The sequence below is a fragment of the Aotus nancymaae genome, unplaced genomic scaffold (assembly GCF_030222135.1).
Source record: "Aotus nancymaae isolate 86718 unplaced genomic scaffold, 86718_ANA_hifiasm-v0.15.2.pri h1tg000033l, whole genome shotgun sequence".
Classification (NCBI taxonomy): domain Eukaryota; kingdom Metazoa; phylum Chordata; class Mammalia; order Primates; family Aotidae; genus Aotus; species Aotus nancymaae.
The window spans coordinates 52,142,862-52,162,975 of record NW_026988447.1 but is presented as its reverse complement, the minus strand read 5'-3'; the positions used below and the strand labels follow the sequence as shown (position 1 = coordinate 52,162,975).

General features: G+C 37.8%; 1 protein-coding gene across 50 annotated transcripts in view; it reads left to right on the top strand.

Moving 5' to 3' along the window:
* Positions 1-20,114, top strand: part of ANK2 (ankyrin 2) — a 678,679-nt gene that overhangs the window by 638,502 nt on the left and 20,063 nt on the right. For 31 of the 50 annotated variants that reach the window (XM_064383969.1, XM_064383979.1, XM_064383978.1 and 28 more), the window contains 4 exons: positions 3,014-3,136; positions 5,386-5,418; positions 7,350-7,371; positions 17,926-18,000. In XM_064383969.1, the coding sequence (XP_064240039.1) occupies positions 3,014-3,136; positions 5,386-5,418; positions 7,350-7,371; positions 17,926-18,000 (253 nt within the window). Of the gene's footprint in view, positions 1-3,013; positions 3,137-5,385; positions 5,419-7,349; positions 7,372-10,150; positions 16,391-17,925; positions 18,001-20,114 lie in introns of all 50 variants that reach the window. The other 19 variants (XM_064383974.1, XM_064383975.1, XM_064383972.1 and 16 more) reach the window with 3 other exon arrangements.

Sequence of the window (20,114 nt, the reverse complement as noted above, 5' to 3'; positions counted from 1 at the left end):
CAAACCTGCATGTTCTGTACATGTACCCCAGAACTTAAAGTATAATTAAAAAATAAATAAATAAATAAACAGCATGGAGACACGTCTGTGCACCAGGTATTTGTTGGCTCTTTTTAGAAATATTAATCCAAGTTAGGGATTTGAGGTGATATATACACGTTTCATTTTTGATTCCAATCTAAAAGGGACCACAAATGAATGAATAAGAGATTCAGGAAATAAAAAGGAGGCAATAATTCTACTCTGCTTTGTTTTCCAAGCTCATTTTCCTTTTTGTTTTTCACAGTTTATCTCACTAATCTAGAGGTCCCAACCTCAGTCCTCTCAAGTATCGGCTGGGTTTGTAGGCTTGTTTCCAGTCCTTTTTCACCTATTGGTTGCCAACTGTTCATCAGCAATGACTCATTTGATTATTTTAACCCCTTATTATTTTTCAAAACATGTATCTGGAAACCTCTTGTTAAGTTTTCCCAAGATCTCTACTGAGTCTCTCTCATTGTGCCACTTCTAGTTCAATTGCTTTGCCTGATTGATGATAGATTTTTTATTTTTTGTTTTTTTTATCATACTTTAAGTTCTGGGGTACCTGTGCAGATTGTGCAGGATTGTTACATAGGTATACACATGCCATGGTGGTTTGCTGCCTCCATCCCCCCATCATCTATATTAGGTATTTCTGCTAATGTTATCCCTCCCCAATCCCCCATACCCTACTATCCCTCCCTTAGCCCCCCAACCCCCAACAGGCCTTGGTGTGTGATGTTCCCCTCCCTGTGTCCATGTGTTTTCATTGTTTGACACACACTTATAAGTGAGGACATCTATTTGGTTTTCTGTTCTTGTGTCAGTGTGCTGAGAATGATGGTTTCCAGCTTCATCCATGTCCCTGCAAAGGACAGGAACTCATCCTTTTTATGGCTGCATAGTATTCCATGGTATATATGTGCCACATTTTCTTTATCTAGTCTATCATTGATGGGCATTTGGGTTGGTTCCATGTCTTTGCTATTGTAAACAGTGCCACAATGAACCTACTTGTGCATGTGTCTTTATAACTGAACAATTTATAATCCTTTGGGTATATACCCAGTAATGGGATTGCTGGGTCAAGTGGTATTTCTATATCTAGATCCTTGAGGAATCGCCACACTGTCTTCCACAATGGTTGAACTAATTTACACTCCCACCGACAGTGTAAAAGTGTTCCTATTTCTCCACATCCTCTCCAGCATCTGTTGTCTCCAGATTTTTTAATGATTGCCATTCTAACTGGCAAGAGATAGTGATTGATGATCGATTCTTACAGATCACCACATTAAGCAGTAACTGCTCAAGGGTAATGGATCTATTTAACACAGATAGCTGTATAATTAAGCTAATGTTTGATATTGTTGGTGTGCAGAATCATTCCACAAACAACCCAATACAAAAATGACCAAAGTGCTTGAGTAAACATTTCTACAAAGAAGATATACAGATGGTCGATAAGCACATGAAGAGATGTTCAACAGTGAAGGGAAATGCAGATCAAAACCATGAAGAGATGCCACTGAATACCCATTAGGATGGCTATTATTAAGACAAACAGAAGAAAATAAACAAATGTTGGGAAGGAAGTGGACAAATTGGGACCCTAATGCATTGCTGGTGGAAATGTAAAACAGTGCAGCAACTTTGGAAAACACTACAGTTTTTCCTCAAAAAGTTAAATATAAAATTAGCATAGACTCAATTACTTTGCATATCAATATTCTTAGCAGTAGCCAAAATGTCCACAAACAGAATGTGGTATACACATGCAATGGAATACTATTCAGCCTTTAAAAGGAAGTTCTGATTTATGCTACAATATGGTAAATGAAATAAGCTAGACACGAAAGGACAAATATTGTATGGTCTCACTTATATGAGGTACCTAGGGTAGTCAAATTCATAAAGACAGAAAGTATTTTTATTTTAATTTGTATTTTTGACCTCTCCTTGTAGTGAGATAAAGACAGAAAGTAGAAGAGTGGTTGCTAGGGACAGGAGAAGGGGGAATTGAGGAATTATTGTTTAATAGATACAAAATTTCAGTTGGGAAGATTAACAAGTTCTAAAGATGGAAGGTAGTGATGATTAGACAACAATGCGAATGTACTTAATGCCACTGAACTGGACACCTAAAAATGATTAAAATGATAAGTTTTATGTTACATGTATTTTATCACAATTTTTTAAAAAAGCAATGAAATTCTGACACAGGATGCAATATGAATGAACTTGGAAAACATTAGGCTGAGTAAAATAAGCCAAACAAAAAAAGGGTAACTACTGTTGGCTCCATTTTCACCTGTGCCTAGAATAGGCAAAGGCATAGAGACAGAAAGTAGAATAGGGGTTATTAGGGGCTGGGCAAGAGGGAAATGGGGAGCTATTGTTCAGTGGGGGCAGTTTCTGCCTGGGATGAAAAACATTCTGGATAGAGATAATGATTATACAACTTTGTGAATGTGCTTAATGCCACTGAATTTTATACCTCAAAATAGTAAAAATGGTAAATTGTATGTTATGTATATTTTACCATAATTATTTAAAAAGCTGAGTAAGTTCTGAAGATCTAATGTACAGCATTAAACTACAGTTAATTGTATGTAATATATTACTTACTTGAAATTTACTAAGAGTGATCTCAAGTGTTCTCATCACAAAAAAGAAGGGTGAGGTGATTGATATGTTAATCAGTTTGCTACGGTAATCATTTCACAATGTATATATATATCCAATCATCATATTTTATACCTTAAATTTATGCATTTTTTTTGTCAACAGTACTTAAATAAAACTAAAAAAGAAAGCTGAATGATTTTTAAAAAGGCTTTCCAGATGGTAAGGAAAAGAGAAAGAGGAAATCCTTTGAGTTCTTACCTAGCATTAACAAATGAATTTTACTTTCCTCTTTAAAGCATCATCTAGTTAAAGTAAATGCTGCATGTCAAATATGGGTGAATCATGTATGTCTTTCTTATTAAAGGTACGCGATACAACTCAGGAACCTTGCGGACGACTATCATTTATGAAGGAGCCAAAATCCACAAGAGGCCTGGTGCATCAAGCTATTTGCAACTTAAATATCACCTTGCCGATTTATACAAAGGTATCGTAAAATCTGCTGTAGTGCACTTCAGGTAGTGTAGGAATTGACATTTAAATCTTGTATTAGGTCAGTGCAAAAGTAATAGCAAAAACAGCAATTACTTTTGCACTGACTTAATAAAATGAGTATAAACAAAGACTGAATGCAAGCACATGTAATAATCACGTTTGATTCTCTGTCAAATTTACAATTTCCACTTAAGAAAAAAAGCAGTGCCACCTGATTTTATGTTAAATGCACTTTGATGCAAAAATTCTATTAATATTGGACACGGAAGTGAGAAAATTGGGCTTCAGATTTAACTTTTTGAAGAAATTTTTAACACTAATTGGCTTTTCTTCATTATTGTTTTCATGTGCTTTCCTGAGACCACACTAGTGCATTTGGCCTAACCGAAACACTAGAGTTCATCAACTTCTGTTTACCACCAGTTCACAGGTGGCTTACATATTATTAAATTCAGAGGCGCCTTATGGTGTTTTATTTTTTTCTAAATGATTACCTATTGATCTTACAACTTATCATGTTTTAGGAGTACATAAACTGGTGTGATGGTGCACACCTGTACTCCCAGCTACTCAGGAGGCTGAGGTGAGAGGATCACTTGAACCCAGGAGTTCAAGGGCAGCTTAGGCAAAATAACTTGTGTAACTTATTGGTTAGAATAAAAAATAGTATAAATAGTTGATTAGTTAAACATATTTGCCATGTTATGAAGAGTAGATTTAAAACATTGTTGAAAAGAAAAATTTCACTAATTTCTGACCCCAAGTCTACCTACAGGAATTACTTTCTTTTCGAACCTCTCCCCATCACGTAATTCATTAAATACTCCAATTAAATCAAATAAGACAACTAAATTAATTAAATGTTGTGGATAACTTATGTTTCATTCTTTTAAAGTTTTTTAACCAATATTTCTTTTGAGTTGGAAGCTCTCACATGGCAATCTGTAGGTGGATGCAGAAGTTGTCAGTGTCTATATGACAGGTTGGGAAGGGTGATGAGTGGTGGCTACAGAGACCTGGAGAAGTAGGGATATATTTAACATCCCAAATCTTGACATCACAAAACAAAAAATGTCCTATAGTTCTTTTCCTCCACCACAATTATTAAATTTTATATTTGCATAACTAATTATTCTTATAAATAGAGATCAACCATATAGAGAAAAGGTCATCACATTAGGTTTGACATTGTAAATTTTTATTAAATGAATAAAATAAAATATTATTTATATATGTAAATATACATGTAATTCCAAAAATTAAAATATAGAAATAGGTATATTGACCCAAATGAGCATAATTTCATTGTATTCTGATGGTGCAGAATGTATTTTGGGGTTTGTATTGCTGATGAGTAGTGAGTCACTGGAGGCAGTATGCCAAATAAGAACCACAAAAAAATACGTACTGCAAGCCACCTAAGTGTTATAGAAAGATGACTGAGCTTTGGCTGATTTCAGTGAGCTTTCAATGTGCTCTAAAGAAAGCATTGATCTTATTATTACATTTTATTTCTAAGTCAATACATATCAGACACAGCTACTAATGCTGTGATGGTCCAGCTATTTTGTAACTCATAAAGAAAAAAATGCCAGACATTGTACATTGAAAATATACCTTAGAATTTAGTACCTCTTGGCTGGGCACTATAGCTCACACCTGTAATCCCAGCACTTTGGGAGACCAAGGCAGGAGGATTGCTTAAGTCCAGAAGTTCAAGACCAGCCTGAGCAACATAGCAAGACCCTGTCTCTATTAAAGAAAAGAAAAAAAAGGAATTTAGTAGCTGTTTGTTATAATAATGCTTCTAAATATTGCCTGTGTATTGAAAATTTTTCACCATATGCTTATTTGTAGCTTTTAATATTTTCAACCAATTTCTATAATGACTGGGATATTATCATCGGTATTTCTAAAGACAAATGCCATCCAGTTCATTTAAGGTCAAACTTCGAGACTGCTGTGGTGATCTAGTATCTGAAATTAGTATATTTATAATATATATATATTTATATTTATAATCTTTTGTCTCTTAAATCTATAAACTTTGTATGTAAGTCAATCCTCTTTTCTGCCTTTCTTCTGTAAACTGTTAGTAAGAAGAAAAGAGTATGCTGACCGTATGCTTGCCTGTTGATGCTCGTTGAAAGAATGTTTATTTACTCTTTCCATTTCTTCTAAATACTTTCTACTCTTCCTTCCCTCTTTTTCCCATCTTGCATGGCATCTTGGGGTGGAAAGGAATCAGAGTCAGATCAAGAACAGGAGGAAGAGGTAATTTTATGACAGTGTCACTTGTTAACAGCTGTGTCATTGATATAACCACTAACTAATAAGAACACATAGTTAGCCTGTGTTCTTAGAAGGGGTAGGCAGTTCTTCTTAGTAAATTAAAGGGGCACAATTTTACTTAATCTCTCTAAGCCTGTTTTCTCATCTTGTGGACTAACTTAAGGGAACAGTAAAATTTCACTATAAATTGTTGCCATGTTTGTAAATTTCTCCACTGACTATTAAGAGTTAAACCATCATCTCAGGGGTTCTTAGTCTGAAGATATCTAGTGGTTGAAACTCTTTTTATACTAAGACATTATAAATGTCTAAATTTTTAATTAATTAATTTTTAATTAAACATCTTAATACTTTTTAATGTACTAATACATAATTTGCCTTTTAAACTTCTATATCCTCACAAACTACAGAGGAGTCTTCCAGAGGCTATATTACATGTGATGATATTGCCACTCTGGCAATTAATGGAATGTATGCTTGCATACTCTTAGGTTCTAGCATTTTCTCAGCTTTCATTTGTAATACAGATCTCTATTTATACATATCACACACCATTAGAAGTTTTTCAGGCTCCTCGGTAATTTTTAGGAGTGTAAGGGGGCCCTAAGACCAAAGAGTTTAATAAGCACTGAGACCAAAAAGCTTTAAGAAGCATCTGGTCAGTTCCTTAGACTATAATACTATAATGCAGAACTATTCTACTACTACTAATTTCTTATAAAGTGGGATCTTTACTAAGTGTTGCACATGCCTCATCAACATTGGTCTCTCACAACCACCTATGAGGTGTCTATTATTAAATATTACATTATAGATGAAGAAAGCAAATCTTAGAGAGGTTACCTGGAATAAATAGCCATATGAATTATAGCTGCTTCAATATTTAAAGCAAATGTGTTGGTCTCCCTTACAAAGATCTGAAAATGCCCAAATATTATAATAGAAGTGAAAAACGTAATTGGAAAACTTAATATATTTGTTTCTAAGATAGATGCATATTAGCTATATGTAAATGTTTTCAAATATAGTTTTCTTTTTTAATGTTATTCCAATGCATTCAAAATAAAAAAATATAAAGAAAAATATAATAAATACCCTTGTACCCACCCGCTTAAAATGCAAGGCCTTACCAGTTTAGAAGATGACCCTGGATTCATTTTTTTTTTTCTGATATCTTGGCAATGGAGCAGGGTGAGAGGGGTGATTATAAACTCACCGTCCTGCTGTACATAGCCATATACACAACTGACTTAAGACTGAAGTCATTCCCTTAACCACACAGATACTCTTGGTTTCATATACTCAATTTCCTTCCTGTTCTCAGTGACCCTACTACCACAGCTGTTAAAATGATAGGAAAGCCACCTTTGTCATGTTCACAAATCACTTTTTCTATTAGATAATTTTCCTACTAAATACTTTCTGCAACTATTCAGAGCAATAGATCCAGTTTATATTCTTTTCAGCATCTGGAATGCTGGCTTATTATTAATGATAATGAAAATACTTCTATAGAACATATCACCCTGGCATTGCTGTTTGTCATTAGTTCCTTTTCTCCACTAACTTAATGGATACTGATTATTTAATACTGACTTCACCCTTTTTCTGATTTATTACCTAATAAATATGTATTTTAACATCAAAACCAGCCTGGGTCAGATCTTCCCAGGATTAACGTGTTAGAAAGGACTTTCTACCTGTCATGTGTAGAAAACATAATTTTTTTTTCAAAATCAGGATAAGAATCATGGAGACTCTCAGGAAAAACTGTAGCAAAAACACTCTGACCTTCCTATAGCTATGATGTCGCCCCACGTTTATAATTATGAATAGGAGCTTTTTGTGCACGCCAGGGGCTATGAGCTAAGGCAGTATTTGTAACCATTCAATTTATCTATGTTTTCTTTCAGATCGATATGACATCAGAAAAAAGTAAGAATTTAAATAAAATTGAGTTTGTTTGAAAGCTGGCTACCATAAAAAGAAGCATGAATTAAAATGCAAGCTAGTTGCTATTACTAACCACTCTAGTAATTAAATTTTTATATTATCCTTATTAATCATTAATATATTTATAAAAGCAGCTTGGCCAGTTAAATTACAAATATACCTAATTTGTGAGCTATTTAGCAGTAAAATGCAATGATTATTCATCTAAGCATTCACTTTCTTTTGACATCCTTGTTAACCCTGGTATTGCTGTTATGCTTGTTTAGGAACCCACCCCACCGTTTTGTCCATTTGTTAGCATAACATTGTCATCTCATTATTTTTTAAGCACTGACATGACAGTATCACTTTTTATGTAATGCAATAGTGACTTCTGTAGAGAGCTAATTATTTTTGTAGGATACACCTGCAAAAGCGATACTGTCTAATAGCTTTTAGCTGATGCTAACTCCATCCAACACCTGCCCCTTCCCCACCCCTCCCTTGCACTTTTTACTGTGGTGAAGTGTAACCAACGTCTTTAGGGCTGAGGTCTAACAGACTTCTGTGAAAACTTTCTGGAAAAATCAAAACAAAAACAAACAAAAACGAAGAGCAAAGAATGCAAAAATTAAAACTCCCTGGTAAATTTACTAATCACAACAGCATTTTATTATAGGGCTTTTAAATTTTAAATAATGATGCCAATCCCAAACCTGATCTAGTAGAGAGAGAACTGGTTTTTACAGACCTTAAAAGAGCTATCTTAGAGCTTATTTCAGGTTTGTAATATCCAATTGACATTTTAGTTTGTTGGACTATTTCTAGTGACTCTCTGGCTTCTTGTGGAAACCCTAGTTGAATTTTACAGATTTCTGCTTTTGTGCCTCAAATGCTTTTAAAAATATCTGATTTTTAAAATTTATTGATTTTAAGATCAATAAACTTTAATTCAGAGTTTATTTTGATTTGCTGTATTTCGGAGTGTATTCCCAAAAGGAGAAAACATAGAACCATGTTTAATATGGTCATTTGGCTCTATACAATGATCTGGGGGCTTTTTTAAAGTCCTAGGACAATGTAATTTACTACCAAGTTACTCAAGTTGCTTTGAATGAGATTTACCCTCAGGTTAAATCATTATTCAGATCTGGAATATTTGAGATTCTGGATGTTTTCATTGGTTTATATAATTGAAAAAAATTGTATTGGTATAAATTATATTAATATATTTATATCTGTAAATTCACATACTGTATCTCAACGAATACAGATCCTCCCAAGAGAAAGCACTTTTGTTTATATGACATATCACATTGCCTTAATTGATTCCTTTTTTAAGTGATTTTACTGTATTCTCTTACTTGCTTCTTCAGAACTACTCTATTTAAATGGCCCCTTACTTTGCTCCTCTGATACAAACTAGTAAGAATTAAAAATTAATTCATCTATCTGGCTCAATTTTTAACAAAAAAAAAAGAAAGAAAAAAAAATGTTACCATGTTGCTATAATGCCATGGATTTTCCTGAATGATTTCTAGGTGTTTTGAGTGTTTCAAAAGTTTCAAATACAGACTTATGTTTGCTTTTACTTTTAAGATAATCATTAAATAATCTTCATCTAGGTGTAAACTAATCTCTATAGAAGGGCTCTGTGGAAGGGACTCTCACCCGAAGTCTTTTTATGAGTACATTTTAAAACAGTTTACTGAGTTTTCTTTCTTACCTTTAATAGGTTTAAGACCCCATAACGTAAGCCTCAAATATACCACCTTCAGCAGCTTATGCATGGATTTCTAGGGAAATAAGTACACTTCACCACAGTAACGTTTTACATATCTGTTCTAAATTCCTGCCATCCTCCTGCCCATGTGTTTCAGCAAGGCCGCCTCTCCCGGCAGTTTTACTCCACCTTTGCTTTGCATGGAAATAACTTGGCTTACATAAACTGTGCGTGTGTCCTGTGTGACTGTCTCTGACTTGGGTTGCCATGCATCACATTTTAACTGTGGACTCACATATAAGTTTAATCACAATTGTTGTTTCTGTTGTTTTTCTTTCCTTTCCTTTATTTCCCTCCTTGGTCTGTCCATTCTGTGTCTAAACAAGGAGGTTGCTCCAAGGAAAGGACCATGCCTCGTAGTACCAGACTGTTTCACTGTCAGGTGTGAATTTCCCTTAGATGAAATGCCGGTTTGCAGCTGATTCAGATATATTTTATATAGTCTTTGTATATTGGTACAACTAAACATACCAAATTTCAGATTTTTATATGATTAAAAATGTATATATATCATTAGATGTGACTCTGAGCTTGCGACTACTGGCTTTCTCCTAGAGGAAATCAACTTTCTGCAATTTCTAATGCTTTTTTTCTTATTTTTTCCCCATGGTTGTTTTTTGTTTTTCAACATTGATCTGTAACATCTGAACAATCTTGAGATACCTCTGTGTAATTTCACTGTGTTGTTTTGATATGTAAATGGGTTTTTTTGTGTATGTGTGTCTTGTTTTAGCTTTGTTGTATGTGTGGATGTGCTACAAGTGAGAAAAATTAAGCAAGTTATTTCCTGCTCATTTTTCCTTTTCAGTTTTTTTTTTTTCCGTTAGCCTTGCTTTGCTCTTGTACCCTGAGGCCTTGTGGATCTACCATTCCCAGCCCATTTTGTTGCCCCTTCCACCACAACAGGAAAAGACGCTGTGTCGTTTCAGTCCTGATTACATTTGCCAATATCTTTTTTGATTTCCATTTTACTTTCAATGTTTTTCATTCACATCAAAGATGATGAGACAGAATCTACAGAAACATCTGTCCTGAAAAGTCACCTGGTTAATGAAGTTCCTGTCCTAGCAAGTCCGGACTTGCTCTCTGAAGTTTCTGAGATGAAACAAGATTTGATCAAAATGACCGCCATCTTGACCACAGATGTGTCTGATAAGGCAGGTTCCATTAAAGTGAAGGAGCTGGTGAAGGCTGCTGAGGAAGAGCCAGGAGAGCCTTTTGAAATCGTTGAAAGAGTTAAAGAGGACTTAGAGAAAGTGAATGAAATCCTGAGAAGTGGAACCTGCACCAGAGATGAAGGCAGTGTGCAGCGCTCTCGGTCTGAGAGAGGATTAGTGGAAGAGGAATGGGTTATTGTCAGTGATGAGGAAATAGAAGAGGCTAAGCAAAAAGCACCTTTAGAAATCACTGAATATCCATGTGTAGAAGTTAGAGTAGATAAAGAGATCAAAGGAAAAGTAGAGAAAGACTCAACTGGGCTAGTGAACTACCTTACTGACGATCTGAATTCCTATGTGCCTCTTCCCAAAGAGCAGCCACAGACAGTTCAAGATAAGGCAGGGAAGAAAAGTGAGGCTCTGTCTGTTGGCAGGAGCTCTGAAAAGGAAGGGAAAGACAAACCCCCAGATGAGACACAGAGTACACAGAAACACAAACCAAACTTGGGAATAAAGAAGCCAGTGAGAAGGAAATTAAAAGAAAAGCAGAAACAAAAAGAGGAAGGTTTACAAGCTAGTGCAGAGAAAGCTGAACTTAAAAAAGGTAGTTCAGAAGAGTCATTAGATGAAGACCCAGGTTTAGCCCCTGAACCTCTTCCCACTGCCAAGGCCACATCTCCTTTGATAGAAGAAACTCCCATTGGTTCCATAAAGGACAAAGTAAAGGCCCTTCAGAAGCGAGTGGAAGATGAACAGAAAGGTCGAAGCAAGTTGCCCATCAGAGTCAAAGGCAAGGAGGACGTGCCAAAAAAAACCACCCACAGGGCACATCCAGCTGCATCACCCTCTCTGAAGTCAGAGAGACATGCACCAGGGTCTCCATCCTCTAAAACAGAAAGACACTCTGCTCTTTCCTCTTCTGCAAAAACCGAAAGGCACCCTCCAGTATCACCATCAAGTAAAACTGAGAAACACTCACCTGTGTCACCCTCTGCAAAAACGGAAAGACATTCACCTGTGTCATCGTCGAATAAAGCTGAGAAACACTCACCTGTATCACCCTCGACAAAAACTGAAAGGCACTCCCCTGTGTCATCTACAAAAACAGAAAGACACCCGCCTATTTCACCTTCAGGCAAAGCAGACAAACGTCCACCTGTATCACCCTCCGGGAGAACAGAGAAACACCCACCAGTATCCCCTGGGAGAACAGAAAAACGCTTGCCTGTTTCACCCTCTGGAAGAACAGACAAGCACCCACCTGTATCAACCACTGGGAAAACTGAGAAGCACCTGCCTGTGTCACCTTCTGGCAAAACGGAAAAGCAACCACCTGTATCCCCCACTTCAAAAACAGAGAGGATCGAGGAAACCATGTCTGTTCGGGAGTTGATGAAGGCTTTTCAGTCAGGTCAGGACCCTTCTAAACATAAAACTGGACTCTTTGAGCACAAATCAGCAAAACAAAAGCAGCCACAAGAGAAAGGTAAAGTTAGGGTAGAAAAAGAAAAGGGGCCGATATTAACCCAGAGAGAAACACAGAAAACAGAGAATCAGACCATCAAACGAGGTCAGAGACTCCCTGTAACGGGCGTGACAGAATCCAAAAGAGGAGTTCGTGCTTCCTCTGTAGGGACTAAGAAAGAAGATGCAGTCGCAGAAAAGGAGAAAAGTCTCAGCCACAAAATACCTGAACCTGTTCCGTCAGCACCTGAAGAAGAAAGCCACAGAGAGAGCGAAGTCCCCAAAGAAAAGATGGCTGATGAGCAGGGAGATATGGATCTCCAGATCAGCCCAGATAGGAAAACCTCCACTGACTTCTCTGCAGTCATTAAGCAAGAGTTGGAAGACAATGACAAATACCAACAATTCCGACTGAGTGAGGAGACGGAAAAGGCACAGCTTCACTTAGACCAAGTACTCACTAGTCCTTTCAACACGACATTTCCCCTCGACTACATGAAAGATGAGTTCCTTCCAGCTCTGTCTTTACAGAGCGGTGCTTTAGATGGCAGTTCTGAAAGCCTAAAGAATGAGGGGGTAGCAGGCTCTCCGTGTGGCAGCCTGATGGAGGGGACCCCTCAGATTAGTTCAGAAGAAAGCTATAAGCATGAGGGCCTAGCAGAGACCCCCGAGACGAGCCCAGAAAGCCTTTCTTTCTCACCAAAGAAAAGTGAGGAGCAAATTGGGGAAACAAAGGAAACCACCAAGGTAGAAACCACCACAGAAATTCATACAGAAAAAGAGCATTCTGCAACCAAAGACATTACTGGTGGCTCTGAAGAGCAAGGTGCCACAGTCACTGAGGGCTCAGAGACCTCTACTGAGGGTTTTCAGAACGAGGCCACTCTAGAGTCTCCCAAAGACACAGGTCCCAAAAGAGAAGATGATTGCACAGGCAGCTGTAGTGTAGCATTAGCGAAAGAGACACCCACGGGACTGACTGAGGAGGCAGCCTGTGATGAAAGTCAGTGTACCTTTGGTAGTTCAGCCCACAAGACACAAACTGATAGTGAGGCTCAGGAATCCACAGCCACGTTAGAGGAGACAAAGGCCTCGCTGCTGCCTGAGGCTTCTGTAAAGACAGATACAGAAACTGAATCAAAGCCTCAGGGAGTCATTAGAAGTCCCCAAGGGTTAGAACTTGCACTCCCTAGTCGAGATAGTGAAGTCCTCAGTGCTGTGGCTGATGACTCATTAGCAGTGAGCCACAAAGACTCTCTGGAAGCCAGCCCTGTGCTAGAAGATAACTCCTCACACAAAACCCCTGATTCTCTGGAACCAAGTCCTCTGAAAGAATCCCCTTGCCGTGACTCTCTGGAAAGCAGCCCTGTTGAACCAAAGATGAAGGCTGGAATTTTTCCAAGTCACTTTCCTCTTCCTGTAGCTGTTGCCAAAACAGAACTCTTGATGGAAGTGGCCTCTGCACGGTCCCGGCTACTCCGAGACCCTGATGGCAGCGCTGAGGATGACAGTCTTGAGCAGACATCGCTCATGGAGAGCTCAGGGAAGAGCCCCCTTTCTCCTGACACCCCCAGCTCCGAGGAAGTCAGCTACGAGGTAACACCCAAAACCACAGATGTAAGTACACCAAAACCAGCTGTGATTCATGAATGTGCAGAGGAGGATGATTCAGAAAACGGGGAGAAAAAGAGGTTCACACCTGAAGAGGAAATGTTTAAAATGGTAACGAAAATCAAAACGTTTGATGAACTTGAACAGGAAGCAAAGCAGAAAAGGGACTACAAAAAAGAACCCAAACAAGAAGAATCTTCTTCATCCTCTGACCCAGATGCTGACTGTTCAGCAGATGTGGATGAACCAAAACATATAGGCAGTGAGGAGGATGAAAGTGGTGTCCCTGTATTAGTAACTTCAGAGAGCAGGAAGGTGTCTTCCTCCTCAGAAAGTGAACCTGAGTTGACACAGCTAAAAAAAGGTGCTGACTCGGGTCTCTTACCAGAACCAGTGATTCGAGTTCAACCTCCTTCTCCACTTCCATCCAGCATGGACTCCAATTCTAGTCCAGAAGAAGTACAGTTCCAGCCTATTGTTTCCAAACAATATACTTTCAAGATGAGTGAAGACACTCAGGAAGAGCCAGGCAAATCAGAAGAAGAAAAAGATTCTGAATCCCATTTAGCTGAAGACAGTCATGCAGTTTCCATTGAGGGTGCAGACAGGTCTGATGATAAGCTAAACAGGGACACTGATCAGCCAAAAACCTGTGATGGCCATGGATGTGAGGCCATGAGTCCTAGCAGCTCAGCTGCTCCTGTCTCTTCAGGTCTGCAGAGTCCGACTGGTGATAATGTTGATGAACAGCCAGTCATCTATAAAGAATCATTCACTCTCCAAGGCACTCATGAAAAAGACACAGAAGGAAAAGAGCTTGATGTTTCTACAGCAGAATCTCCACAAGTAGATTGCCCCAGTGAAAGCTTTTCATCTTCGTCCTCTTTCCCTCATTGTTTGGTATCTGAAGGAAAAGAATTGGATGAAGACATATCTGCCACATCTTCTACTCAAAAAACAGAGGTCACAAGAACTGATGAAATATTTGAGAACTTAACAAAGGACTGCCCCACTCAAGACTCATCCATTACTACTCAAACAGATAGATTTTCCATGGATGTTCCCATGTCCGACCTAGCCGAGACTGATGAAATCTATGATCCCCAAATCACTAGCCCTTATGAAAATGTCCCTTCCCAATCTTTTTTCTCTAGTGAAGAAAGCAAAACCCAAACAGATGCAGATCACCCCACAAATTTTCACTCTTCTGAAGTGTATTCTGTTACCATCACATCCTCTGCTGAAGACGCTGTAGTGGCAAGCTCCTCTGGTGGAACTGTTTTAAGCAAAGAATCTAATTTTGAGAGCCAGGAATCCCAACAAGAAAGTACCTTGTGGGAAATCCAATCAGACAGCACCTCTTCATCTCTCAAGCCTACTGTGTCAGCTACAACAGCAGTTGTTGGTGAACAAATAAGCAAAGTCATCATCACAAAAACTGATGTGGATTCTGATTCCTGGAGTGAAATTCGGGAAGACGACGAAGCCTTTGAGGCTCGTGTGAAAGAGGAAGAACAAAAGATATTTGGTTTGATGGTAGACAGACAATCACAGGGTACCACCCCTGACACCACTCCTGCTAGGACCCCAACTGAAGAGGGAACCCCAACAAGTGAGCAAAACCCATTTCTATTTCAGGAAGGAAAATTGTTTGAGATGACCCGAAGTGGTGCCATCGATATGACCAAAAGGTCCTACGCAGATGAAAGTTTTCACTTTTTCCAAATTGGTCAAGAATCCAGGGAAGAGACTCCCTCTGAAGATGTGAAAGAAGAGGCTGCTGGGGCTGAGCCGCTACAGCTGGAGACATCAGTTGAGTCACTAGTGCTTTCAGAATCAAAAGAAACAGTGGATGATGAAGCAGACTTACTTCCAGATGACCTGAGTGAGGAAGTAGTGGAAATACCTGCTTCAGATGCTCAACTTAACTCCCAAATGGGGATTTCAGCCTCCACTGAAACACTGACAAAAGAAACTGGTAGTGTAGGGACCAAGGACCTCTCCACCATGCAAACGGGTGATACACCTCCTCTGTCTGATGTAAAGCAGATATCCTGCCCCGACTCTTCTGAACTAGTTGTACAAGCCCAGTTAGATTTTTCCACAATCACCAGGTCTGTTTATTCAGATAAGGGTGATGCCTCTCCTGATTCTTCCCCAGAAGAACAGAAATCAGTGATTGAAATTCCTACTGCACCCATGGAGAACGTGCCTTCTACTGACAGCAAATCCAAAATTCCTGTAAGGACTATGCCCACTTCCACCCTAGCACTTCCATCTGCAGAATATGAGAATTCACTCTCTGAAGATTTTCTATCCAGTGTAGATGAGGAAAATAAGGAGGATGAAGCAAAACCAAAGTCCAAACTCCCTGTCAAAGTACCCCTCCAAAGAGTCGAACAGCAGCTCTCAGATCTAGACACCTCTGTCCAGAAGACGGTGGCTCCTCAGGGACAGGACATGACAGGCATCACACCAGATAATAGGAGCAAATCTGAATCTGATGCTAGTTCTTTGGACTCAAAGATCAAATGCCCAGTAAAAACCAGAAGTTACACTGAGACAGAAACAGAGAGCAGAGAGAGGGCAGAGGAACTTGAGTTAGAATCAGAAGAAGGGGCCACACGACCAAAGATACTTGCATCCCGATTGCCAGTTAAGAGCAGAAGCACCGCATCTTCCTGCAGGGGGGGCGTGAGCCCCACAAAAGAAAGTAAGGAGCATTTCTTTGACCTTTACAGAAATTCCATAGAATTCTTTGAAGAGATTAGTGATGAGGCTTCCAAGTTAGTGGATAGGCTGACACAGTCAGAGAGGGAGCAGGAACTAGTTTCAGACGATGAAAGTAGTAGTGCCCTGGAAGTTTCAGTAATTGAAAATCTGCCACCTGTTGAGACCGAGCACTCAGTTCCTGAGGACATCTTTGACACAAGGCCCATTTGGGATGAGTCTATTGAGACTCTGATTGAACGCATCCCTGATGAAAATGGCCATGACCATGCTGAAGGTATTTGCCAGCCACTGGGATTCCCTGTGCTACGCATGTCATAAAATTGATATAGTTTCTTTGTATGTTTGTTTTATTTGATGATTTGTGTCTCATTTTCTTTAAGCTTTCTGTAGTGGCTAATGTGTTTGTGTAAGCCCTTTGTGTTTTGTGCTTTCTTTGTATACTCTTGTCTAAGAAAACAATCTCAAGATTGAGTAATGAGAATGCTTATGGAAAACATAAACATAATAACCAGGCAACAGTGATCTTGCCTTTCTTTAGCCTCTGCACGTAATAAGGCCATGCGAGCTTTGAGTTTTGTTGTTCTGAAGTCCCAAGCTTAGACTCAAATTAAGCACTTTTGCACATGAATATATTGGATTTTGTTTCATAGCATAAAGACTCATTGCTTTTCTTCTTACCTTTGCATTCGTTAAAATAATTTGTACGTACAATTTTGTAACCATTAGGAAGCCATTTGCTTGAGAAGATTTCACATAACATGAAATTCTAATTATTGTGGATCTGTTTTTGATTCAGAAAGGTTGGATTTCAGATACCATTGGTAAATACTTTAAGCAAACAAACCTAAGGTAAAAATATGCTTTTCATTTATGTGGTAGATGAATGGAGAATGTATTCAAATTAGATGCAGCAGACAACAAAAACTCAAACTTTGCACAGTTTAAGTTGACTGTGAGTGGATGATGGCTCTTTGAGTTATCAAAAAGGAAACCATAGATGGCTTTGAAAAGTAGCCTGTGTTCTTCCAATATCTCTACAATGAAGACTGTTACTCCTAAATTTGGGTTATGCAAAATTTCCTATACCATGGTGTAAAATGCTGCCCATCAATCTGTGGAAGTTAAAATGAATGAGAAAATTATAGTTTATAGGAGTAAGTAGTATATAAGCTTAATAGCAAACAGGCAGAAACTTTGTCCAAAAGACATGTATGCATACAAATACAATATACACATATAAATGCATGTGCTTTTATCTTCCTTTCTCCAAGATCACCAGGACCAAGGCAAATGTTGTTTCTGGCCATACTAATCAGGATGGTCTGATCAACTCATGATCGAGATCTCTTGTGACTTTCTGATGTGATTCCTTTCAGACATGACCTGGAAATGATCTATCCCTCCACAAGCAATAATAGGAGGTCCTAGCCAATTGCTCCACTTCTGCATCTCATTTATGATTTCTCTGGTGTTTCGTGAATAAGATGGTGATCTTCTGGTGGGCAGTATTCTCTCTGATAATTTAAAAGAAAAGTCATAAGACTACTAGAAATCAGCAACTTATATAATTATGTCTAGTAACTAGTCTTGATTAAAGAGATATGGAAGCAGATGGTTTTCATGATTCATATTAGATCTATTCCCCATTCCACCCCGGAAATCAGACACACAGTATGATCTGAAATGTAATATATAGTTTGTGCTTTCAAGTATTTGGAGAAGTGACTTCCTTTCTTTGAATGAATCAGTACTGTGGTTCCTCTCCTGTCATAGACAACCTTTGGCCATTCTGTTTTTGACCTTCTCCAGATCCACAGGATGAGCAGGAACGGATCGAGGAAAGGCTGGCTTATATTGCTGATCACCTTGGCTTCAGCTGGACAGGTAAAAAGAATGTGACCCAGTTTTCCAATAAAACCTGACATAGATGCATTAGTCAAGTGTCATTAACGACATAAAAGGTACCCCCACCCCTTTCTTGAGAAAGAATATATAAAAAGAAGAACAAACTAAGAACTAGAAAACCTGAGCTCTGCATCAGTTAATGGTGTAGCCCAGGGCAGGCCTTTTGTCATCTCTGAAATTTAGAATAATAAAACTTTCTATTTGAAGATTTAGAGAACATAGCAACCTTCAGGAACCTTCTTTGGCAGTTGTAGAGATCTAAATTAGGGGGAGATTATTATGTTTCATATCAATTTTAGATGTAATTATTATCAAATTTAATGTGAAATTTAACCAGGGCTACTTCTTTTAGATACCTTATGTCAAAAATCTTCATAGTAAACAACACTAAAATTTGCTTTGGCTAAGTGTTAAAACACACATGAATGAGATATTTTAATAATATTTTTGAGAAATTAGAGTGTTTAAGTATAGAAATTTTATGTTAATAATTTATTAAGAAAAAGTGAAATCTAAAATTAATATACTTTATTTATAAATTATGATTTGTAGGTTTTAAAAACTATACTTTTTCATCTACCTGGGACTTAACCTATTAAAGCAAGATTGTCAGTCTGGTTTTATTTTTTTAAGTCTTTTTTTTTTTTAATATCACTGTGACTACTTTAAAGAGACAAACATGATAAAGTAATATTATTCTCCTTTCAATTTCTTAGATTTGGTGATGAATAGGAGCCCGTAATACTCATAAAGATAACTAATAATTTAGAGTAGATGACTGGAAACAGGAGGAGTAGCCATTTTCTCACTTTTAATGATTTTAAAGTAATCCTTACATACTGATCAAACTTAATTAATTCAGGGATTTAGGGGAGACAATGGTACCAAGCTATCCCTGATTGACTTACCAGATAACATTCAGAAGTATTTCTTTTGCTCCTTAAATATGTTTGTACTCATACCTACATATTCAACGCAATATGTATATATTTGGTAAAAATTCAAACCTACAACCATATGGAATGACATAAAATGAAAAGTAAATATGGCTCTCACACCTTCTTCTGTCTTCTAGCCTGTGCCTCAGAGGTAACTGCTAATACTTTCTCATGCTTTTAGAAAAAATATACAATGCCTATATTTATGCCTGTTATTTAAAAGTAAGAAAAATATTTACTGAATAATATTCCTCATAAATAGTCTGTTAACATAGAGATATGTATTTCATTCTTTTAAGGGGCTATTTAATTCCACTATAGGGAAGTTCTATAAGTTTATCGGTGGCCTTTGTTGACGGGCTTCAGGTGGTTTCCTGGTAACGGCAAAAAGTATTCTTGTGCCTTGGTATGTTTTTGTGAGCATATCTATAGGGTATATTCTTAGAAGTAGAATTGCTGGGAAAAAAGATACATATATTTTTAATTTTGAAAGATATTGTCAAATTTCCTTCAAAAGAAGTCACCCATTTACACACCCACACACACACACACCCCATAATGTATAAGCATCCATATGTAATTGTTTGTTTATTGTTTTATTTGTTTTGTTTTATAGAGAGAGGATCTTGCTCTATTGCCTAGGTCAGAGTGTAGTGGCTCAATCATAGCTCACTGTAACTTCAAACTCCCAGGCTCAAGTGATCCTCTGGCCCCAGACTCCTGAGTTGCTAGGAGCTCAGGCAAACACTACCACACAGAGATAATTTTTTTAAATTATTTTTTGTAGAGATGGGGTCTCACTATGTGGCCCAGGCTGGTCTTTAGCTTCTGAACTCAAGCAACCCCTACTGCCTCAGCCTCCTAAAGTTCTAGGATTACCGGCATGAGCTACTGGGGCCCACCCAGTCCGTATGAAATGTTAATAGAATTCAAAGGAAGACTTTGTGTCTTCTTCCTTGGATCAATTAATGTTTCCTCGACCTCTTATTCACATGACATCAAATCAAATAAAGGAATTTATCCAACCACCATAATATAGCTACAACTAGTATTTATCAAAGTATCCAGAAAAAGGATTTATAATACTCAAAGTATCACCTATGTTAATTAAAGGGAAATTTTTTTTTCTCGTTATCAGTCATTTATTTTCCATTA